Below are 20,886 nucleotides of genomic sequence, written 5' to 3'. Positions count from 1 at the left end.
TATTTGTTTTGTTTATGGATTTTCTACTGAACAAAATAATCCTTTTTTAATTTTTAATTTTTTGGCATTGGTGGGGATTGAAACCAGAGCCTCACTCAAGTTAGGCAAGTGCTCTACCACAGAGCTACATCCCCAGTCCCTCTATTTTTTAATAAAATTAAATTGGTAAATATTTTCTTTTGGGGCTTTTTGGTCCTTTCTTACTTAAGAAAGCCTCTCTAACTCAGAATTTATGCTTACAATCTCCTGACTTCTCACTTAATATTTTCTGTGTTTTACTAATTGTTTTTATAATATTCACTTATTTACATTACAACAGACTAATTCATACTGAACTAAATTAGCTGGCAACAGCTAATATGAATGGTTTCCTTTCATGGCCAGTTTTCTAGATGATCAAGTCAACAGTCGATTAAAGGCTGAGTTGTGTGCTGTCTTCTTTCACCACCCTTTTTCTTGCCACTCAGCACCAGTGAAAGGCAAGCTGCCAGTTCACCCTAAGATAAGGATTTTCCTCGGCTGCACATTATCTAGACTGGAAAATGAACTGAAGTGTTTTAGTCTAAAAGCCTTTTCAATGAAGGACCCTGTTGAGCTCAAGGCTCTCTGTGGAAGACAGAGTAAAGAATGTTAATGCCAGCAATGGATTTAATTAAATGAAGCAGATGATCCTATCAACAAATTCAAGGTTTCTACAGGAAGAATTGAGAACTGTTACCACCTCTGAGTATGGAAGATTGAGATAAAAGAACTCAAACCTGGAGATTTATGCCATCACTTTCACATGGGAAGAAATTTACACACACAATGAGTTGCAGTAATTCCTGAAATGCATGCCAAATCCAAATTGCTCTGGATGGTATTCTGCAAACTATCAGAGTAGGAATGGCACCAGCTGAAAAGATGAGCAATACATCTAAAAACGTATGTGTGTGTTTGTGTGTATGTGTGCATAAAATATATATTTATACATACATATACATAAATGTATAATACACACATTTGTATACAAAGTCAGCTACAGATCAGTCCAAATGAGTTGTAGATGCAACAGAAGTCATCACTTCTCTTGGTCAAAGCATTGTAAACAGTGACTTGGGCTACTACATGGGTTTCTCTGACACATGAGTAATCCTGACCCACCTGGGTAAAAAGTGGTAGAGATGTAATAACAAGACAGTTGAACCTGATCATTTTCACCACATTAATGAGGATAAAGCTGAAGACAATATCCAACAAAACTGGACTATTTAATAATAGCATCTACCCATCTGAGCTGAAGCTGCCTTCCCTTGTTAAGCTAAGAGGCCATCTATTCACTGCTTTGCAAGCACACTTTACACTTACCATAAGGAACCACCCAAATTCTATGAAAAAACACAAATGCATCTCATTTCTCTAATTTGGAGAAGTTATTTTTAAAAGTAAGGTAAAGCAAACCAGGTTGCAGAAAATACATATGTGAGCCAGGTGACAGTCTTAGGCCATGAAAATCAGTATACCATTACTATTACAATCACAATGCAAGATGCTCTTCAAAAAAAAAAAAGAAACCACACAGAATAAAACTTGGATTTAAAGGGTACTCACTGGAAACCTAACTACAGTCACATCTGTTTTTGTGGCCTCAACCAGGAAATCCATCCAGAAGTCCACAAGTTCCTGCTTGGCTACAGGCTGCTCCGTGGTCAGCTTCACAAAATGCTTATATATCAAAATAGTCTCTACAATAGACTTGAGGTACCTGAGAATTAAAAGATATAAATCATATCACTGATAAGTTTAGAATCACCTGTTTCCATGTATCCTGGTTTTACTCTGTAAATATAATACATATGGCATTAATAATTATGCATTCAGATTCATCAAATATTATTCTTTGTTTCATATCATGTAGTTTCACATGCACAAAAAGGTCAATAACATAGGCTTTTATCCCTGTTTCAGAGATAGGAAAATTGAGGCTTAGAGGGCTTAAGTAAATTGAACTGGCGTCACACATCTACTTAAATCACAAATTTTTAAATACCTATATTCTATTCAAGGACAAAGGTGAATGCACTTATTTTAAATCTGCTTCTTTGAAGATTTCCAAAACAGACCCCCTCAAAACAGATTATTTTGCTTCAAAGCAATTGAGTTTCTATATTGTACAAATATTCTCAAATCTAATAAGATAGATGCTGCCTCAAAGGAAAAGGTTAGGAAAAATAAGAAGCAAGATAAATATACAAGATAATGGCTATGTAGGCACTTTGTAGACTACAAGCATAGAAGTTAACGTTCCATAAAAATTAAGTTAATGGAAACTTGAGGCATTGTTTTGTGGCTATTATTACTATTACATAAAATGGTGTCTGTTTTCTTGTTATCAGAAGCCCCTCTACAGCCAAAGCTCTTTGTACCTGTGCTTCAGTCTCCTTCTCTGCCACCTGGATAGTCACAGAATAGGAACAGCAAATTTGGCTGACTGCAATGCACGCGTTCACTGGTTCATGTATTTCATATCATTTGCTAAATGCTTACTGAGGACATGACACTGTCAGTTCTGTCCCTGTTCTCAGGTTGCATACTGTGCAGTGAAGCCAAACGCAAAAAGATATTATAACACCGTGAATAAATACTAGTGGAGACCTCACTAAATAGCCATCCAGCTAAAGGGAAACATACAAGCAATATCAATGAAGCATAACTAAAGAATGATAGGAAAAAGAAAGCAGGAACTTGGATATGAGGTAGGGTTTAGGTCCGTGTCTGCTTTATGAGCAGATGTGATTTATGAGTGTCCGGGATAGATAAGAGGGCTGCAAGAGGCACCTCAGGCAGGTGCTAAGACACAAACACTTAAAATTGCACTTTGGCATGTTTTCTATGAAGAGAGTGTAACAAGAGCTGAGGTCGGGATGGCTAAGGGAAAACCCTGTTTGCCTGTTTGCCAAGCCAAGAGATGGATTTTATCACTCAGGTTTTGAGGAACCATTAAACTCTATTGATTGAAGGATTTCCATGGAGGGGAAGGGTCGGGCTTGCAAAGTGTGGGAGTGAGGTTGGGGAAGACTGGCTAAAGGAGGAGACCTGGAGGTGAGTAAGTCCTGTAGAGAGCCATGAGGGCCTCAACATGGTGGTCATTTTTCAAATGGCTCCTCTGATGTGCTCAGTCAGTGCCTATGCTCTGAGTAGCTCTAGAAAGAGCCTCTCTATATATTGTTGTTAATCTTTTAAAGTCTTACAGTTAACAGTCAATGACATATGATGCATAATAAAATTAGAATTCTTTTTGAAAATGGTCCTAAATGCAGATGGAATTTTGTTTTCATCTTCTCAATGCCATACAGATAAAGATAAGACTGGGTTTAAAACCAAGAACAAAAATTTGAAATTAGAAAAACACACATACGTAGGAAACACTCAAATGTGCCCATCGAACTCTAAGTAAAAAGAAATAAAAACCAAGAACGAGAATTCCAAAACAGATCAGATCATAAAGAAAACAAAGGGCATGCAAGTTTGGAACAGAGGCCAAAGAGGCTGAGATTGACACATGGCCTCAGGCCCTGAATATGTGCCACATTTGCAGGTCTAAAACGTGTGATCTCTGCATGGTTCATGTGGGTGACACTAGCCGACCTGATCCAATGGGTTGGTTAGTGTGTAGGAAAAGCTATGTGACTTCACATTGCCCATTCGTAGTCGTCAGAACTTATGTTCAACACACTTTCTCTTTGAACACCAACGTTCCCTCTAGATTCTGTATTTTATTCTAAAAATCATAATCTAGCTGTCAGTTTTAATATATTAACAACAATATGAAACTGCTTATTAAAAATACTTGTATAAACACATAAGCATTTATTATTACCATGCTGGTGTCTTCAGTTTGAAAAGCTTTTCAGATGCTTGAATGACCCGCAGGTGGTCATTTGCCAGGACACTGGCCCCCAGGAAAAATCCTACTTCCCAATAACTCTGCAGTTTTTCCAAGTTCCCCTTTTTGCCAAGAAGGCTACTTAGCTTCACCCCTAGGAGATGAGCAAGAAGCAGAATGTTACAAACACACACCACAGATGGGCACAGCCAACTTTTCATTGCAAAGCAAAATGAAGCTTTCAACCTCTTGTAAGACACGAGCAGTTTTAAGTTTCTGATTATTAAGATGATTCAAGAAAATGTCTGATGAACCAGATAAGTTACCTGGAAGAAGGTGAAAATTATCCTTTAATTTGAAAACCCAAAGATAACTTCCATGACCACTTTATGTACATCCACATATGCACAAATTAGAAGGCAATAATACTAAAGTCATTGCTGGATAACATCCTACCTTTTCTTATTATATCATGGATTCATAAGTAATTTGAAAGGGAAGTTTCGTTAGGATTTATAGACTGAAACTTTATCAGTTGAAGCACAAATATAAAGTTTAAATAATGTCACAATAATTAATGATTTATATATAAAAACAATAATTACACACATACAAAATTAGAGACTGACAGATAATTGTTCTGTTACTGTCAATTTCTATCATGGCTTGAACTCGGGAAATCAAAGTCTTCCAACTTTGTTCTTTTTAAATATTGCTTTAGCTCTTCTCAATTTCTTTGCATTTCATCTCTACTCACGCACATGCATTTCATAAGCATTTGATTGCTCAAAAAGAATATGTCCTTTTAGATTTGTTCAATGCCACTAACATACAACACATGAAAGATAAAAAAAAAAATTACCTAAGATTTGGGAATAGGGCAAAAAAGTAGGGCATGTCATTTCAATCTCATATGGGGGCACAGACCACTCATGAACAGTCTAGGCAAAGTACAGCTACTTCACGTTACTACTTACTGCTTATTAAAGGTCCCAGACTTAAAGAACTTTATTTGTTAATTTGTAGATTTTTGTCCAGTTCAGATGCAAATAATTTCTGTCTAGTGGAAAAGATAAACCCTAAGATTTATGACCTGTTGGACAGAAACCAGCTTTAAAAAAAGAAAAACCAAACTCAGAAATTTTATCCTAACATTTCTTTGTTGAATTGCTTATGAAAACATTAACTTCTTTTTTTGCCAATTTTTTACATTTTTACAATTTTTTATAATTTTACAAATGTGCATTACATTTGGACATAATGATGGAATTTATTGTTATATATTCATACATCCACACAATACACAATATAACAATATAATTTGGCCAATATCATTCCCCAGCACTTCCCTTCCCTCCCCACCTCACACCTCTGGTTCCTTTTCCTATACTGATCTCCTTTTTCATTTTCATGACAGCCACCCACACCTATCTTTTACTTTTTCCTCTCAAGTTTCCACATATAAAACATATGACCCTTGACCTTCTGTGTTTGGCTTATTTCTCTTAACATATGAGCTTTAGTTTTAACCATTTTCCTGCAAATGACATAATTTCATTTTTCTTTAAGGATGAATAAAACTCTGTGTGTATGCACCACAGGATTCCATTCATCCATTGATGGAATCCTAGGTTGGTCCCATAGTTTGGCTGTTGTTATTTGTGCTATTATAAACAAGGGTATGCATGTATCACTGTAGTAAAATGAGTTTAATTCTTCAGGATAGATATTGAGGAGTGTTATAGCTATGTCACATGGTGGTTCCATGCCTAGTCTTTTGAGGAACCGCCATACTGATTTCCATAGTGGATGTACTTATCTTCAATCCCACCAACAAGGTAAAAGTGTTCCTTTTCCTCTACATCCTCTCTAGCATTTATTATTATTTGTATTCTTGACTACCATTCTGATGTGTGAGATGAAATCTCAGAATGGTTTTGATTTACATTTCCCTAATTGCTAATGATGTTGAACATTTTTTTGCATATATTTGTTGGTCATTTATGAATACCTTAATTTTTTAAATGCTCTTTGAATTGGATATCTACTCTTATTGGTTTCCACATACTGGGTATTATGGGTCATGTTTGGAGGTGAAATGATTAGATTAGAGGAGCTATAACATAAAGAGTGGATTAATCCCTTTGATGGGTTAACTGGATGCTAACTGTAGACAGGCAGGGTGTGACTGGAAGGAGTAGGTAATCATGGGTATGACTTTGGGGTTTATGTAATTTGTCCCCAGACAGTGAAGCATCCTGATCCTGCCATGACCTGAGCAGCTTTCCTCCACTAGGCTCTTCTACCAAGATATGCTGCCTCACAGTGGGCCCAGCCCTATAGAATTGGCTGACCATGGATTAAACTTCTGAAATTGTAAGCCAAAAATAAACTTTTTTTTTCCTCTAAGTTGCTTTTGTCGGGTCTTTTGGTCACAACAACACAAAGTTGACTACAACACAGGGTTAAATGTAATTTTTCACATGTGTCTATTTTATATTTCCTGAGTCATAATTTTGCCTTTTAGAAAAATCATACTTAAGACAAAATAACTATTAGGGTTTTGGTCTGGAATATCCCCAGACTCATGTTGAAAGCATGGTCCCCAAGGCAGCAAGGTTCAGAGGTGGGGTTTGTGAGAAGGGATGGATCATGAGGACTCTGACCTCATCAGGGGATTAACCCATCGATGGCTGAATGGATTACTGGGAGGTGGGACCTCTCTGTGGGCATGCTATGAATCCTTTGAAACTATGAGCCAAACTAAATCATTCGTCCTCTATGTTGTTCTTGTCAGGTATTTTGATCGCAGCAACAAAAAGTTCACTAGTACAATAATCTTCAAATTTTTTCAAGTTACTTTTTAATTACATAATTGTATGTAAACCTTTAGTATTCAGGGAAAAAGTTCATTTGGAAATTGCATTAAGATGAAGAAGAAAGTAGGAGAGGAAAAATGAGACACTAAAAACATGTTTTTCTACCAAACTCAGCTGAAAATGAGCAACTTTTGATTGTACTATACACGACAATAGACCCAGGGCCCCGGTAGCAGAAAACCATGATGTCAAACTTTTAAATAGGGACTAAGAAAATGTTCGATAGTAAAATTATAATAGTTTAAAACTAAAATTTCAGATTTGTTTCTTGTACCCCAGAAACTCATTCTATGATGGTGATATTCAACTTTGGCCTTGGCATAAATCTGTCACATGATCATGACACTAAGCCATTCAGCATTTGGACAAAACATTACTTTTGATATGGTACATCAGCAAATGAATGTGTCACAATTTATTTACCCAAATACGGATAGATGACTTCTTTTTTTTTTTGGTACTAGCGATTAACCCCAGGGGCACTTAACCACTGAGTTATATCCACAGTCCTTTTTAATATTTTATTTAGAGATGGGTCTCACTGAGTTGCTCAGGGCCTCACTAAAATGCTGAGGCTGGCTTTGAACTTGTGAGCATCCTGCCTCAGCCTCTCTAGCCCCTGGGATTATAGGTAGGTGCCACAATACCTGACTAGATGGTCATTTTTATTATGGCAAGCATTCTTATACACATAGCCTGTGTACTTATTCAATTATTTCCTTACCATAAAGTACTAAATATGAACTTGGGACAGAAAAGATGCTCAATTTGATTGTTGATACATTCTGTCAAATCACCCTTAGAAAATGCTACACCAATTTATACTGTCACAAAGGCATCTGACAATACTATCTTAACCACACTCAGTCTGTTCTACATTGAGGATTATTTCCATAGGAACTGTTTCAGAAGTAGTATGATACTTGGTTCGAGGATACAATGTTTTTAAGGCTCCTGATCCATATGGCCAAATTAATAAAGCACTATTGTGGATTTCAATTATGCCTTTTTATCAAGTCTTTACCAGCTGAATATTTTTCTCTATATAAAAATACTTTTACTATATTTATAAGCAATGAAAGGTATGTCGTTGCTATTTTAATCACCACTTCACCATTTCTTTAATTCAGTTGTCTGTTTATACAACTTAAATTTTCACAATGTTCTCCTTAGGATCTCTTAACTTCTGAGTATGGAGGATTTTCCAATAGTTTAGATTTTATCATAGTTTCATCACTGTATAGTTGTAGATTCAAGGCCATTTTAATGGAGAAAGGCAGAAAATGCAGCTTGTTGTTCACATTGAAAATGTTAATTCTCCCAGTCCACACAACACAACGAGATAGAGCATCTCTCCCTTTTACAATGAGGAAAACAAAGCCCAGAGAGTTTTGCAACTTACCTAAGGGTCACACAACTCACCTCATAAAAAGAATGACTAGATTATTTTCATTTTAACTTTCCATTACAAAGAACTTTAAACATGCATTAAAGTAGAACATATGCTACAATGAGGGACTGAGAATGTATATCAATGGTAGAGCACTTGCTTAGCACGCTTAAGGCCCTGGGTTCATTATCGAGGAATTCAAAAAGAAAACCAAATATATATATATATACGTATTATAATGAATGATCATATTTTCAATTGTTCACATTTGCTATTGCTTCATCTTCATGAGTATTTTTGCTTAACCATCACAAATTAAGTTGCAGACATTATGACAATTCATTTGTAAATATTACAAGATACCTAACAACTGCTCCTATATCTTATTCAATTACTGCCTCTAATAAAAATAGTAATTCCCTAATAGTATCTATTACTTAGTCCTGACAAATTCCCTAATTGCTCCCCAAATGCCTCCTACAGTTTTTTTCTAAACCACAATCCAATAAAAGATCATTTAACTGCATTTGATTTTTTTTTCATAACATTGACTTTTTGAAAATAGCAGGGGTACTGTCCTATAGAATATTCTCATATTCTAGATCTGTCTGATGGCACTTCATGGTGTGTTTAACTTCTTTGGATCTTGTGATTCCTACTAAGTGAATTTTAGATCTTAAGATTCCAGTTAGATATTTTTGTTGAGAATATTTCACACATCCCAGTGGCTCAGGAGGTTGATACAGGAGGATCACAAGTTCAAAGCCAGCCTCAGCAACTTAGCATGTCCCAAAGCAACTCAAAGAGACACTGTCTCTAAATAAAAAAGTTTTTAAAAGGGCTGGGGATATGGCTCAGTGGTTAAGTGCCCATGAGTTCAATCTCCAGTGCAGACAGAGAGAGACAGAGAGAGAGAGAGAGAGAGAGAGAACATTTCACAAGAGATTCTGCGTAGCTCATCAAATCAGGAGGCACCCACATCTGGCCACCCCATAAATAAAAATAATCATTTCAAATAGTGCTATGAGTCTATGAGTTTGGGTCACTATCAAGCTTAATTCCTCCATTGTACTGACACAGTTGTTCCTTTGTGACTAACAAGCAATCTCTGAGTTATCTTCAGTATCAGTAAATGTCTTTTTAAATAAACACTCTCAGTGTTTCTAGTTCTAATTGATGATCCTTGCCAGAATCGATTATTATGACATTACTCTATCAGTAATCTCTCTTTCAAATTCATTAACTAGCATTTTTTTTTTTTTTTTTTTTTTTAGTCTCCTGAAGAATACATTTGCTACGCAGGATAAGAAGAGATGTATGGCTTTGAGTGCATAAGCTACGGTACTTCCTAAAAAGGAAGGGAAAGTACTTAATTCTTTCCCTACAATGTCCAGTTTTTTGAGAAGGTGACCCCCTCCACAGATGAAAAACAAATTGCTTTGTGGTTGGTGATAGCTTTGTGCTTTGTTTTGATTATTTTTTCTTGGTTATCTTACAGACTCATTTTTATATTTGGTGATATAAATTTATATTCAATAATTTTTTAATGCTCACTGAAAATGAGATTCAAATGGTGGTTTGTCTCAATTCTAAACAGTGTTCTTTTACCACATCATCGTTGCTGCTGGGGACCCAAACCTATAATTCTGACTCTCCCATAAAATGTCTCATAGTTGAAAAAATCCACAGAAGATGAGAGAAAATCATCTTTTACTTAGCTAAAGTTTGAATATTAATTTTTAAGGCTTATAAAGCCAAAAATAGAAAGCAAATGTAAGATGTGGTTCTGCACTTTTAAATCCTAGTTCTCAATAGTCTAAACATTCATGGATGAAAGAGTAAGACAGATCCAGAGGCAATTAGTCATAACCTTAAGCAAACACAACTAGAATTAAGAGTCTGCTACGGTCCAGACACAGTTTGAGTGTGTCTTCCAAAGGTACGACTGCTGGAAGCTTAGTCTGCAGTGCAGTGGTGTGAGGAGGTGCTGGAATCTTTAAGAGATGGAGCCTAGTGGGAGGGAGTAAGTCATTGGAGATGCCCTCCTCGCTGTCCTCAGAAAAGATCAAGGTAATGATCCTAAGACATTCGCTAAATCTCATGAGAATGAGTTGCTAAATCAGAATGAGCCTGATCCCAGAATCACTCTCTGGCTTCCTGTCTCTCTTGCTTTCATGTGATCCCTCCCTCTCACAGGTGCTCCTACCATAATGACATCTACCATGAAGTGACTGTAGCCAAGGGGTCCTTTGACAGAAGCCAAATCATTGGCACCACCAGATCTTGAACTTACAGCCTCTCAAACTGTGAGCCAAACAGACATCATTTCTTTATAAAATATCCACCTCAAGTATTTTGTTATAATAACAGAAAATGAACCAAAAGAGACATTAGGGAACATATCTTAACAGTCAAAAATAATTTCTTACATTTGAGACTTTAAACTTAATATGTTTAGAAAGCTTCAGATTTACTGTTCATCTTATGAGATTTTAAATTTTAATAGTTTTCCCTTTGGAAATAAATCAAAATTTCAAAAAGCAGCTAAAGAAGGGATTTCAGAAGGAAAATCTGATTAATTTCTCAGTAATTCAAACTAATTTGTTTGTTTGCTGGCACTGGGGATTGAACCCAGGGGGCTCTACCACTGAGCTACATTCCCAGGTCTTTTTTATTTTTTATTTTGAGACGGGGTCTACCTAAGTTGCTCAAGCTGGCTTTGAACTTGTGATCCCTCTGCCTCAGACTCCTTAGTTACTGCGATTACAAGTATATACCACCACACCCAGATAATTCAGACTAATTTGTATGTCTGGAGTGACCAACAGGAGGAATAGAAAAAGACATAAATTACTGAAAAAAATTTGATTAGAGTGTTTAAAGAAAATATGCAACTGTGTATCTTTAAAATATACTAAATATGTCATTTGTTTTATTTTGATTATGTTATTAAATATCATTATAATATTATCCCACTAGCTTATTTAACCAACCTCCTTGAAAATCCATTTAATCTTAATATATAAAAATTAACTTTAGTTGACCTATTTTAATTAGCATAATTTTTGATTGAATAGAACTAAGCTATTGAGCTACTTTTTTCATTACTGAAGAGCATACACCATTTATAGTGTATATCACAGTATTGTAAAACTAGGTTCTTACTAAATTCTTATAGCAGTTAAAAATTCATCATATGGTCATATCTTAAGTCTGTGTATGTTGTACCACTTCCAAAATTTTAAATCCAACTTTACATATTTTCAAATGCTTATTCAATATGTATTATGAGTTTATGTCTACTTTGCAAGGCTATATTACATTTCCTCAAACCTTGGATTGCCAACTGTCTTAATCTATACTCAACTCAAAATGAGACTGAGAATATATATTTTTAAAGCAAGTACTACTGCTTTTTACCTACATATGTAAATCAATATCAAATCCTATAAGAATTTAGAGTTTTTGACCAAACTGCACTTTGAGTTCAAGAGCAGAGCAATAAAAATTATGTTTAAACAACTGACACAAAAGGATTTTTGGCTAGAGATCTAAAATAAATCTTAGATGCAGCATTTTACTCTAATTTCTGAAAAGCAAAAGTTGTAATATATTTTCTCTGATTTCATTCACCAATCAAAAAAAATTATTTAAAAAGAGATTTATGCCTTTAATACCACTGCAGTCTAGCTGTGGTAAATAATTTTTTTTATTTTTTTAGATTAAGACTTAAAAAAATAATTAAGACTCTACTCAAACTTTATTTTCCTGCAAAAATTTTCCAGAACATTACATATGGATAGCTTACAAATCCTTTCCGAATAATATTTAAAAACCCAGGATTCATTTTTCTTCAAAGAAAATTAAAACATTCTCCAGTTTAAAACCTTAAAGGAAAAATTTCTTCTACAATGCATGGCTTTATTAAGATCAATGTGTTTTTTTCCCTTCTGAAAAATAAAGCCAAAGATTTCTAAGTCTGTAAGAGTTATTATGGAAAGAGGACAGACACTCAAGAGAACAAAATCTGATTACTACAGATGGCATTCAACCTTAAAAAAAAAAGTCAAATTCACAACCAAGAAAAATGACTCAAAATTTATCTATAAAGTCGTCCTAATATTTTTGTTGTTGTTGTTTTTATTTTTCAACTAGGGATTGAACCCAGGTGCCTAACCACTGAGCCACATCCCTAGCCTGGTGTGTTGTTTTGGTTTGTTTTTTTCTCATTTTTTTTTTATTTTGAGAGAGGATCTCGCTGAGTTGCTTAGGGCCTCGCTAAGATGCTGAAGCTGGCTTTGAACTTGTGATCTCCTGTCTCAGCCTCCCCAGTTGCTGGGACTACAAGCATGTACTATCATGCCCAGCAAAACACTCTAATTTTTTTAGATTCCAAAAACAGGTCAGCAGATGGGATGCTGTCGACAGATAAAAGAGACGAATGCACATTCCATCGCGGATACAATTCAGAGATGGTCTCTAAGACCAGTAACTGCCAACACTGCCATCCACCTGACCTGTTCCAAGAACTCCGGAGGTTCCACCACCAACATCCATGAAGCCATAGGGATCAGTGAGTTGGGGAAACAGGAAAAGGAAATACAGGTACGATTTTCATTTTTATTCTAAAAAGTTCCAGGAAAACACAATCTTAAATAGGAAACTGACGTTCCAAAAACACTTACCTTATTTGGGAGTTGGTGGCTGAATGCAGAGCCTCCCAACTAATATCATCAATATTAGTTTAAGCTAGAAAAATAAATATTAACCATGGGCTTTTAGAAACAGGTAAAATAAACTAAAACCTGAATTACATTCTAATATCAGAATTCTATACCATAGTATGAAATTTGGAGCAAAGAGATACAATAAATGTTTTTCCCCCAGGAAGTCAGATGAGATAGCAAAAGGATTTATCTACTAATGATTCGGTTTCCTTGTACCAAGTTTAGGCCTAGTTTCTTGATTTCCATGTAAAATATCAAGCCGTAATTACCAACTTTCCGAAGCTCAAAGGAAGATTCAAACTGGTGCCCAGCTGCTAGGAGGAGGACGGCATAATTAATTCCTGACTGTAGTGTTGGTTCAGATTCAAATGCCTTTTTGAACCTAAAAAGAAAAAGAAAAAAAAGACCAAATGTACAAGTTTACTTTCTCAATCATGAAACCCTGGGTGTGCAATGACTTCTGTTTGCATAACTCCAAAATAATCCACTGGCCTTCACCCCAGAATCCAGTGTGCTATTAGGATTTAATGCTTCAGTAACTGCATATCCTTGTCCTCATTTCTGCTGCATTCATGTACCCCCAACCTAGTGACCCCAAGCTTTTAAAAAAAAATCCTCTCGATGGTTGACTAGGAATGCATGAATGTACAAAGCATAAGGTGAAAAATGAAACCCCTAAATACGCTTTAAGAAGACACAGCATGGAAGCGGATCATCTGGAGAATGTACTGAAAGGACAAGAGTGATACAGAAATAACAAAAATGTCAATTACAGGAAGAAATTAAGAAAATCAGAGATTGTGCCTCTGCATACTAATTGAGGCTCGAAGAGTATGAGAACCCTTTTCTGAATATGCATGAAACTGAATATCAACCTTTGAAAACACTTCAGCATCTGAAAAGGACTTCAGTGTGTGAATAGGCACTGTATTTTTAAGGTAACACTTCCTAGATCTGTTCACACAGAAATCATTAAATAGGCAATGATATTCAATATTATTTCACTTGGGCACACAGAGAAGAAAATAAAAATAAACACCCTAGTGACTACTAGAATCCACAAGAGACAAACACGTGAAAAATGAAATCTTTACTTAAAAAAAAAATTACAGTGAAAAAAATATAAAGATTAAATGTCTAATAAGTGACCATTTGAAGACAAAAAAAAGATTATGTAGACTGGGGTTGTGGCTCAGTGGTAGAGCACTTGCCTAGCATGTGTGAGGCACTGGGTTCGATTCTTAGCACTGCATATAAATCAGTGAATAAAATAAAGGTCCATCAACAGGTAAAAATAATTAAAAAAAAAGATTACATAAGAAAAAATACAATTCCAACATACAGATGATTTCTACTCAAAGTATACCTGTGTAAATGAAAGACACAAATAGCAAAAGTGACAAGCAAAATACTATGTACAATACTATTGACTTTTTTTATACACTTAACATTTTCCATACTTTAAAATAAGTTAAACATCAAACAAAAAGATGAAATGCTTTTTTCTGAATATTGAGGATACAGAACTCTTTTAAGGGTCTTAATCTTCATGCCACTGTCCCAGATGTGGAGCACGTATAAAAACTTAAATTGAGCAACAAATATACCACTTATGGTAACTCTGAAATAATACTAATTATTTATTATGCTTAGAGAATTGAAAACTTGGGACTTAATGGGTTAAGTCGAACAAACATCTCTAAATGGAAACAAAAGTCAAACAAATATTCATCTTAACTAGTTGGCTCTGATAGTTTTGTACCTGTGCAATATGAAAAAAAATTTTCCATCTGCATCACTATAGGTGATTAAAAAGTTCTTTTATCTTTTTAGAAGTATAGATGTTTCCACTTTAAAATGGAAAAAGTATGTGCCAGACTGCAGACATTCAAAGTCATATCAAAGAGAGATATGACTTAAAAATCTTTGATTCATTTAGTCTTAACTTGGTCTCTGTTCAGAGGTTGAGTTCCAACGAAAATAGGTTTAGGAGAAGACAGAACTTACATTCTTTCTCTCATTCATATGAAGATACACAATATTTCATGACAGCAACCTGAATACTGGGGGGAAAGTCTTAACATTTCCTGGGTTTTCCAGAGATTAAAATAGCATGTGGGCTTATTACCTAAGAAGTAAAATCTCATCATACATCAATAATACACCACAAAGGAAAAGTGGGAGTTCTCAGAAACTGTGATAGTTAAGTACAGTATTTCTTAACAGATATTTGCCAATAGCAAAACCTAAAATTTCAACTATGAACTCTCTAAATTCTTTATCTGATATTTCCTCCACTGTGGGGTCAAAAGAGTCAAGGGTTGAAGTGTTGGGGTTGGAAGTCATTTGTTCCCTTGTTTGATAGAGGAAATGAGATAAATATACACAAAGGAGTCATAAAGAAGAACAGCTTTATGGGTAAATGGAGGGAAATGGAGACCATCATGTGAAATGAAATAAGCCAGACTCAGCCAAAAGTCGAATGTTTTCTCTAATTTATAAAAACTAGTCCAAAATAAGTGGGGGAAAAAAGAAACAGAGACAAAGAAAAAGGTAGAAAGGGAAAAGATATGTGTGTGGGGAGGGGGGTCCATCAAAAGAAGAAAGATGGGTGGACTAGATGAAGGGAACTGAGGGGTAGGGAGAAGGGAGGGGATAAGGAGGAACAGCAGATCGAGTGTGACCTAACTTTCCTATGTACATACGGGAATGTACCCGGATGAATCGATCATGTATATTCACAAGACACTGACCACTGACTATTAAAAAAAATAAAAAATAAAAAAAGTGAATGGCAGAAAGATCAGGATGGTAGAAGGAAGGAAACAGTGGGAGGGAGGAGGGGAGGAAAAGGGGACGTACTGGGGACTGAGTTAGAGCAAACCGTGTACCATGCTTTGTGATTATGTCAACATGAATCCTAATGGTATGTGTAACTAAAAAGACCCCGTTGAAAAAAGAACTATGTAGATCTGTGGGCACAGCAATTATATATTTACCAATTTGTATCAAAAAAAAAAAAAAATTAACTACATAAACAGAAATTTAATTCCAGGGGTATTTGTTACAAGATGAAAATGACTCTAAATTTCCAAGAATAACGTACAGTGTGATATGGGATAGAGTACATTCTAAAGCTGGAAAGCTGCGACTTCTGTTCTACAGAAGAAGAGTCAATGTGGAGGGGGACTTGCCTTTCCTAGTAGGAGGCAGCACTGGCTTCTACGGAAGCCATCAGTCCTGCCAGAGCAACTGGGTCACATCGAAAGCATATCTTTACAGACTTTGAAGATCTAAGGAAGCAACGACAACAAAACCACCTAAATACAACTCCAGAGAGGGAAGCGCCCTTCGGAGAGGAGTGGAGCTGCTGCCGGCCAGGCGCTCGCTGCTTCTGACCACAAGACTGGACTTCACAAGAGTGACTCTGCCTAGTTGAACCTCTCTCAGGAAAATGAGAGACTAATGGATTTCCTGGAAAAACGCAGGGATTTTTAACTGAAGGAGCCTCTGCCCTGTGGTTCCAGTTCTCTCCAGGAGACAGACGTTGAACGCTGGGTTGAAGAGAGGCTGGTGGTGGAGTCGGGCTGGGAGGGCAATGAAACCTCCCCATGTCCGGCAATCGGCAAAGGAGACTGGAAAACACACTTCAAAGGTCTCCCCTTTAGGAAGTTCACCAAATTTTGGAGCTAAGTGATATGTGAGAATAAGGAGCAAAACCCCAAATTCCAAAGGGCAGTCATGAAATCCCCCACGGTATTTGAGAGATCAGAGACCTGTTAGGCTCTCAACCAAAAGTCAAAGAGGGTCACAGCCAAGAAATAGGTACAAAACAGAGATAGACTAAGTCAACTAAAATTGAAACCCAGACCCAAACCAAACTGCGTAGGTTGAGGTAAACTGCTTCTTAGTCTATCTGGTTATCAGAGGAAAGGACAACCTCTGCGAGAGAAAATAAAATCATCTTCATCTCAATAATTCTGAAATACAAAATGTCTGATACACAAAAAAGAATTATGAGATATGCAAAGAGCCATACAGACAGGAAGAGCTGACCCACTGATAATTTAGATGTTGGAGTCTGGAGACAAGGGGCTTTAAAATAATGATTAGACATATAGTAAGGAAAGTGGGGTGTGGTGGCATACACCTATAATCTTAGTCCCTTGGGAGGCTAAGGCAAGAAGATGGCAAGTTCGAGGTGAGCCTCAGCAACTTAGCAACACCCTGTCTCAAAATAAAAAGGGCTGGGGATGTAGCTCAGTGGTAAAGCATTGCTGGGTTCAATCCTGCAGCAACCGCCCCCAAAAAAGAAATATGGTAGAGAAAATGGAGAAAGAGATAAACAAAATGAATGAAAAGATAAGCAACTTAAATGAAGTTGGAAATGTCAAAAATTTTTTAAAAAATTTAAAAGAATCAAATAATCGAGAACTAAATACATAATACTTGTTAGGTTTGGATAATACACAATTTTTGAGGTATCCCCCAAAAGCTCCTGTGTGAAACAATGCTAGAAGGGTTAGAGGAGAAATGATTGTTATGTGAGCCTTAACCCAATCAGTGTGTTAATCCCCTGACAGGGATTAACTGAGTGGCAACCTGAAGGCAGCTTAGGGTGTGGCCAGAAGAGCTGGGTCACTGGGAGCGTGCCTTTGGTGTATACACATATTTTGTCCTTGATGACCAGAGCTGTCTCTGCTTCCTGGTGTGAGATCTTGACCTGCTTCCCTCCACCATACTCTTCCACCATGATGTTCTGCCTCACCTGGAGCCCCAAGGAATGGAGCCCGGGGCTGTCTATGGTCCAAGACCTCTGAAACCATGAGCCCCCAAATAAACTTTTCCTCCTCTAAAATTGTTCTTATCAGGTCTTTTAGTCACAGCATCAAGAAAGTTGACTAAAATAACACCTGAAAATAAAATTTATTGTATAGGTTTAAAAGCAGACTGAACAGAAGATATTTTGGGTAAATTAAAAAACATTAATAGAAATATTAAAACTAAAGCAGAGGTAGAATTAAGAGAAATAACCCACAAAAGCGCCTAGGAGACATATGGGACCTAGTTAAGTAGTCTAACATATGAATGCTTGTATCCCCAGAAGAAAGAGAATCTGTAACACAAGAAGTATTTGAAGAGATGGATAAAATATTCCAAAACTGATAAAAACATCAACCCACAGATTCAAGTTCAATAAAACTCAAGCAGAATAAGATAAAACATGCACATTCTAAATGCTGATACATAAAACACAAAAGAGGATTTTTTTTTTTTTTTTTTTTTTTTTGAGACGTGGAGTCTCACTATGTGGCCCAGGCTGGTCTGGAACTTGTGTCCTCAAGTCATCCTCCACTCCACCTGCTGAGTAGCTGGGAAGACAGGATACCACCACACCTGGCTTAAGAGAAAAAACTTAGAACTGACCAGAGAAAAAAGATCTTTTAAGGAGCAATAAAGTTATTAGTTGACTTGGCACTACAAACTATGAACTCAAGAAAGCAATGAAATGACATCTTTAGTGGAATAAAAGAAACTAAGGGCATAAGATAGGTGATTACAGACAGGCAAATACTAGGAGAATCAGCTGCCAGCAGATCCTCACTATTAAAAAATAGAGAAAGTATTTCAGACTGAAGGAAAGTGATTCCAGTTGGAGATTGCAGAAAGAACACTGAAAAAAGTAAACATGCTACAGATACGAAATATATTAAGTACAGTATTTAAAATCTATTGATTATTTAAACTGTTTTAATGTTTCCTTATTCAGGAAATGTAAAGTACAAATTTAAGGGTGCATAATGTAATCTCTAGGGAGTTACTAGAGGAATAATATAAAAAATAATATTAAAGAGCTGAGAGGATAAAGTGTAATGCTAAATTAACAGAAAATAAGGCAAGAAGGGGGAACAAAAGGAACAAAAAACATATGAGACAAATAATACCAAGTGAGAAATAAATGCTAGACAAGAGTTACAACCACAACTATCATTTACTACATTAAATATAAATGACCTAAGCCCACCAAAAACAAAAAAAAGATTTTTCAAATCAGATTTAAGAGTAAGAGAAAAAGAAAGAAAAGCAAAAAATAAGACTATATGCATATGAAAGAGATACTTTTACATATAAGGACACAAGCAGATTTAAAGTGAAATGCTGTATGAAGATGTGATTACATATTAATATCAAACACAACAATAGGATGAGAATTATTATGAAAGATAAAGGTATATTTCATAATGATAAAATATTAATATAACAAGAAAATATAATAGCCCAAAATACTTATTAGCGTTATTTCAAAACAAATAAAGCAAAAATTGACAACTAAAAAAACAGCTAGAGAATTTAAATACTCTATGATGATCAAACAAGCAGACAAATATCAATGAGGATGTTTTAGTCACCTTTTTCACTGCCATGACTAAAGGACACAACCAGAACAACTGTAAAGGAGGAAAAGTTAATTTGGTGGCTCTCAGTTTCAGAAGTCTCAGTCCATAGGCAGCAGGCTTCATTCCTCAGGGCTCAAGGTGAGGCAGGACATTATGATGAACCAAATTAATTAACTGGCTTAGGGCTAGGGAGATAGCTCAGCTGGTAGAGTGCTTGCCTCACAAGCACAAGGCCCTGAGTTCAATCCCCAGTACCAAAAAAAAAAAAAAAAAAAAAAAATTAACTGGCTTATTTGGAATACTACACCCAACTGCAAACCCTCTTCTGGGTCATAAAGCACAAATTTCAAAGGATGGAAATAAGGTAAAGTGTGAGCTCTGTCATAATAGAATTAAACTAGAGAACAATAAAGATAAATAATATTAGGGTATAGGGTAACCCACTTAGGAGGGTCCAAGAAGAAATCACACTGAAAATTAGGAGGTATTTGAACTGAACAATACTGGAAGTTCAGTATAAACAAAATTTCTGGGATGCAGAACAAGTGTTATCCTCAAGTACATGTATTATAAAAGGAAAAAAGGTTGAAATCCAAGCTACAAACTTCCACCTAGGAAAAGAACAATGTTATCCTCAGAGGAGGATAAGCAATCAATGAAAAAGCAAAGGGGACACGCAATTTTAAGAGAAATTATCACTAGTGCAAAATTTGGTCCTTTTCAAAGTTCTCCCCCAACACCACCACCCCTGCCTCGTTACTGGGGAATGAACTCAGGATACTCTACCACTGAGCTACATTCCAATCCTTTTTATTTTTATTTTTTATTTTGAGACAGGGTCTTGCCAAGTTACCAAGGTTGGCCTCCAACTTGCAATTCTCCTGCCTCAGCCCCCCCAGTAACTGGAATTACAGGTGTATAACACTGTGCCTGCCAGTTCTTTGTGAAGTTTAATAAAACTAATAAACTCCTACACAGAGAGCTCATCACAAAATGAGAAGGGGAGAGAGGAAAATGAAAAGTATTGCTATGCTACCAGCAACAAAAAGGGGAACATCAACACAGACTCTAATAACAATAAAGTAAAAGGCCACTCAGAACAAGTTTATGCCAATAAATATGACAACTTAGGTGAAATAAAAAATATTCTTGAAAATCACATATTAGCACAACACAAGAAAATGGAAATTCTGAAGAGTTCCATATTGGTTTCAGAATTTCTAACAATTCGAAATGATTCTTTTTATCATTTCTCTCTCCCAGCAGAATGCAAGTTCCTTAAGAACAGGGACTAAGTCTGTCCTGCTGACCAAAGAGCCTCCAGTACCTGAGTCACTGAGGTGTATAACATTCTGAAGGTGATATAATAAACCTGTGGAATGAAGAAAAAATCATCCACTTCCTCCCAAGAACCAGTCTGAAACAAGTGACAAATACAGCAAGTCATACAAGATACAAATAATCACTCACTTTCCCTAGAGGTCTAAATCCTGACCTTGGTTGTCTATGGACTAAGACCTCTGAAACACTGAGCCCTCTAATAAACTTTTCTTCCCCAAATTGTTCTAGTCAGATTTTTCACTCACAGCAGCAAAAAAAAAAAAAAAAAAAAAAAAAAAAAAAAAAA

The 20,886-nt window shown here is 36.0% G+C and overlaps 1 protein-coding gene across 2 annotated transcripts in view; it reads right to left on the bottom strand.

The window, feature by feature from the left end:
* Nucleotides 1-20,886, bottom strand: part of Map3k5 (mitogen-activated protein kinase kinase kinase 5) — a 216,335-nt gene that overhangs the window by 93,316 nt on the left and 102,133 nt on the right. For both annotated transcript variants that reach the window (XM_047558138.1, XM_047558139.1), the window contains exons 8-10: nt 13,131-13,243; nt 3,860-4,019; nt 1,591-1,744 (exon numbers count right to left, since the gene is read on the bottom strand). In XM_047558138.1, coding sequence (XP_047414094.1) covers nt 1,591-1,744; nt 3,860-4,019; nt 13,131-13,243 — 427 coding nt within the window. The remainder of the gene's footprint in view (nt 1-1,590; nt 1,745-3,859; nt 4,020-13,130; nt 13,244-20,886) is intronic.

This window comes from Sciurus carolinensis, chromosome 7 (assembly GCF_902686445.1).
Source record: "Sciurus carolinensis chromosome 7, mSciCar1.2, whole genome shotgun sequence".
NCBI classification, from domain to species: domain Eukaryota; kingdom Metazoa; phylum Chordata; class Mammalia; order Rodentia; family Sciuridae; genus Sciurus; species Sciurus carolinensis.
This window is presented reverse-complemented; position numbering and strand designations above follow the sequence as displayed.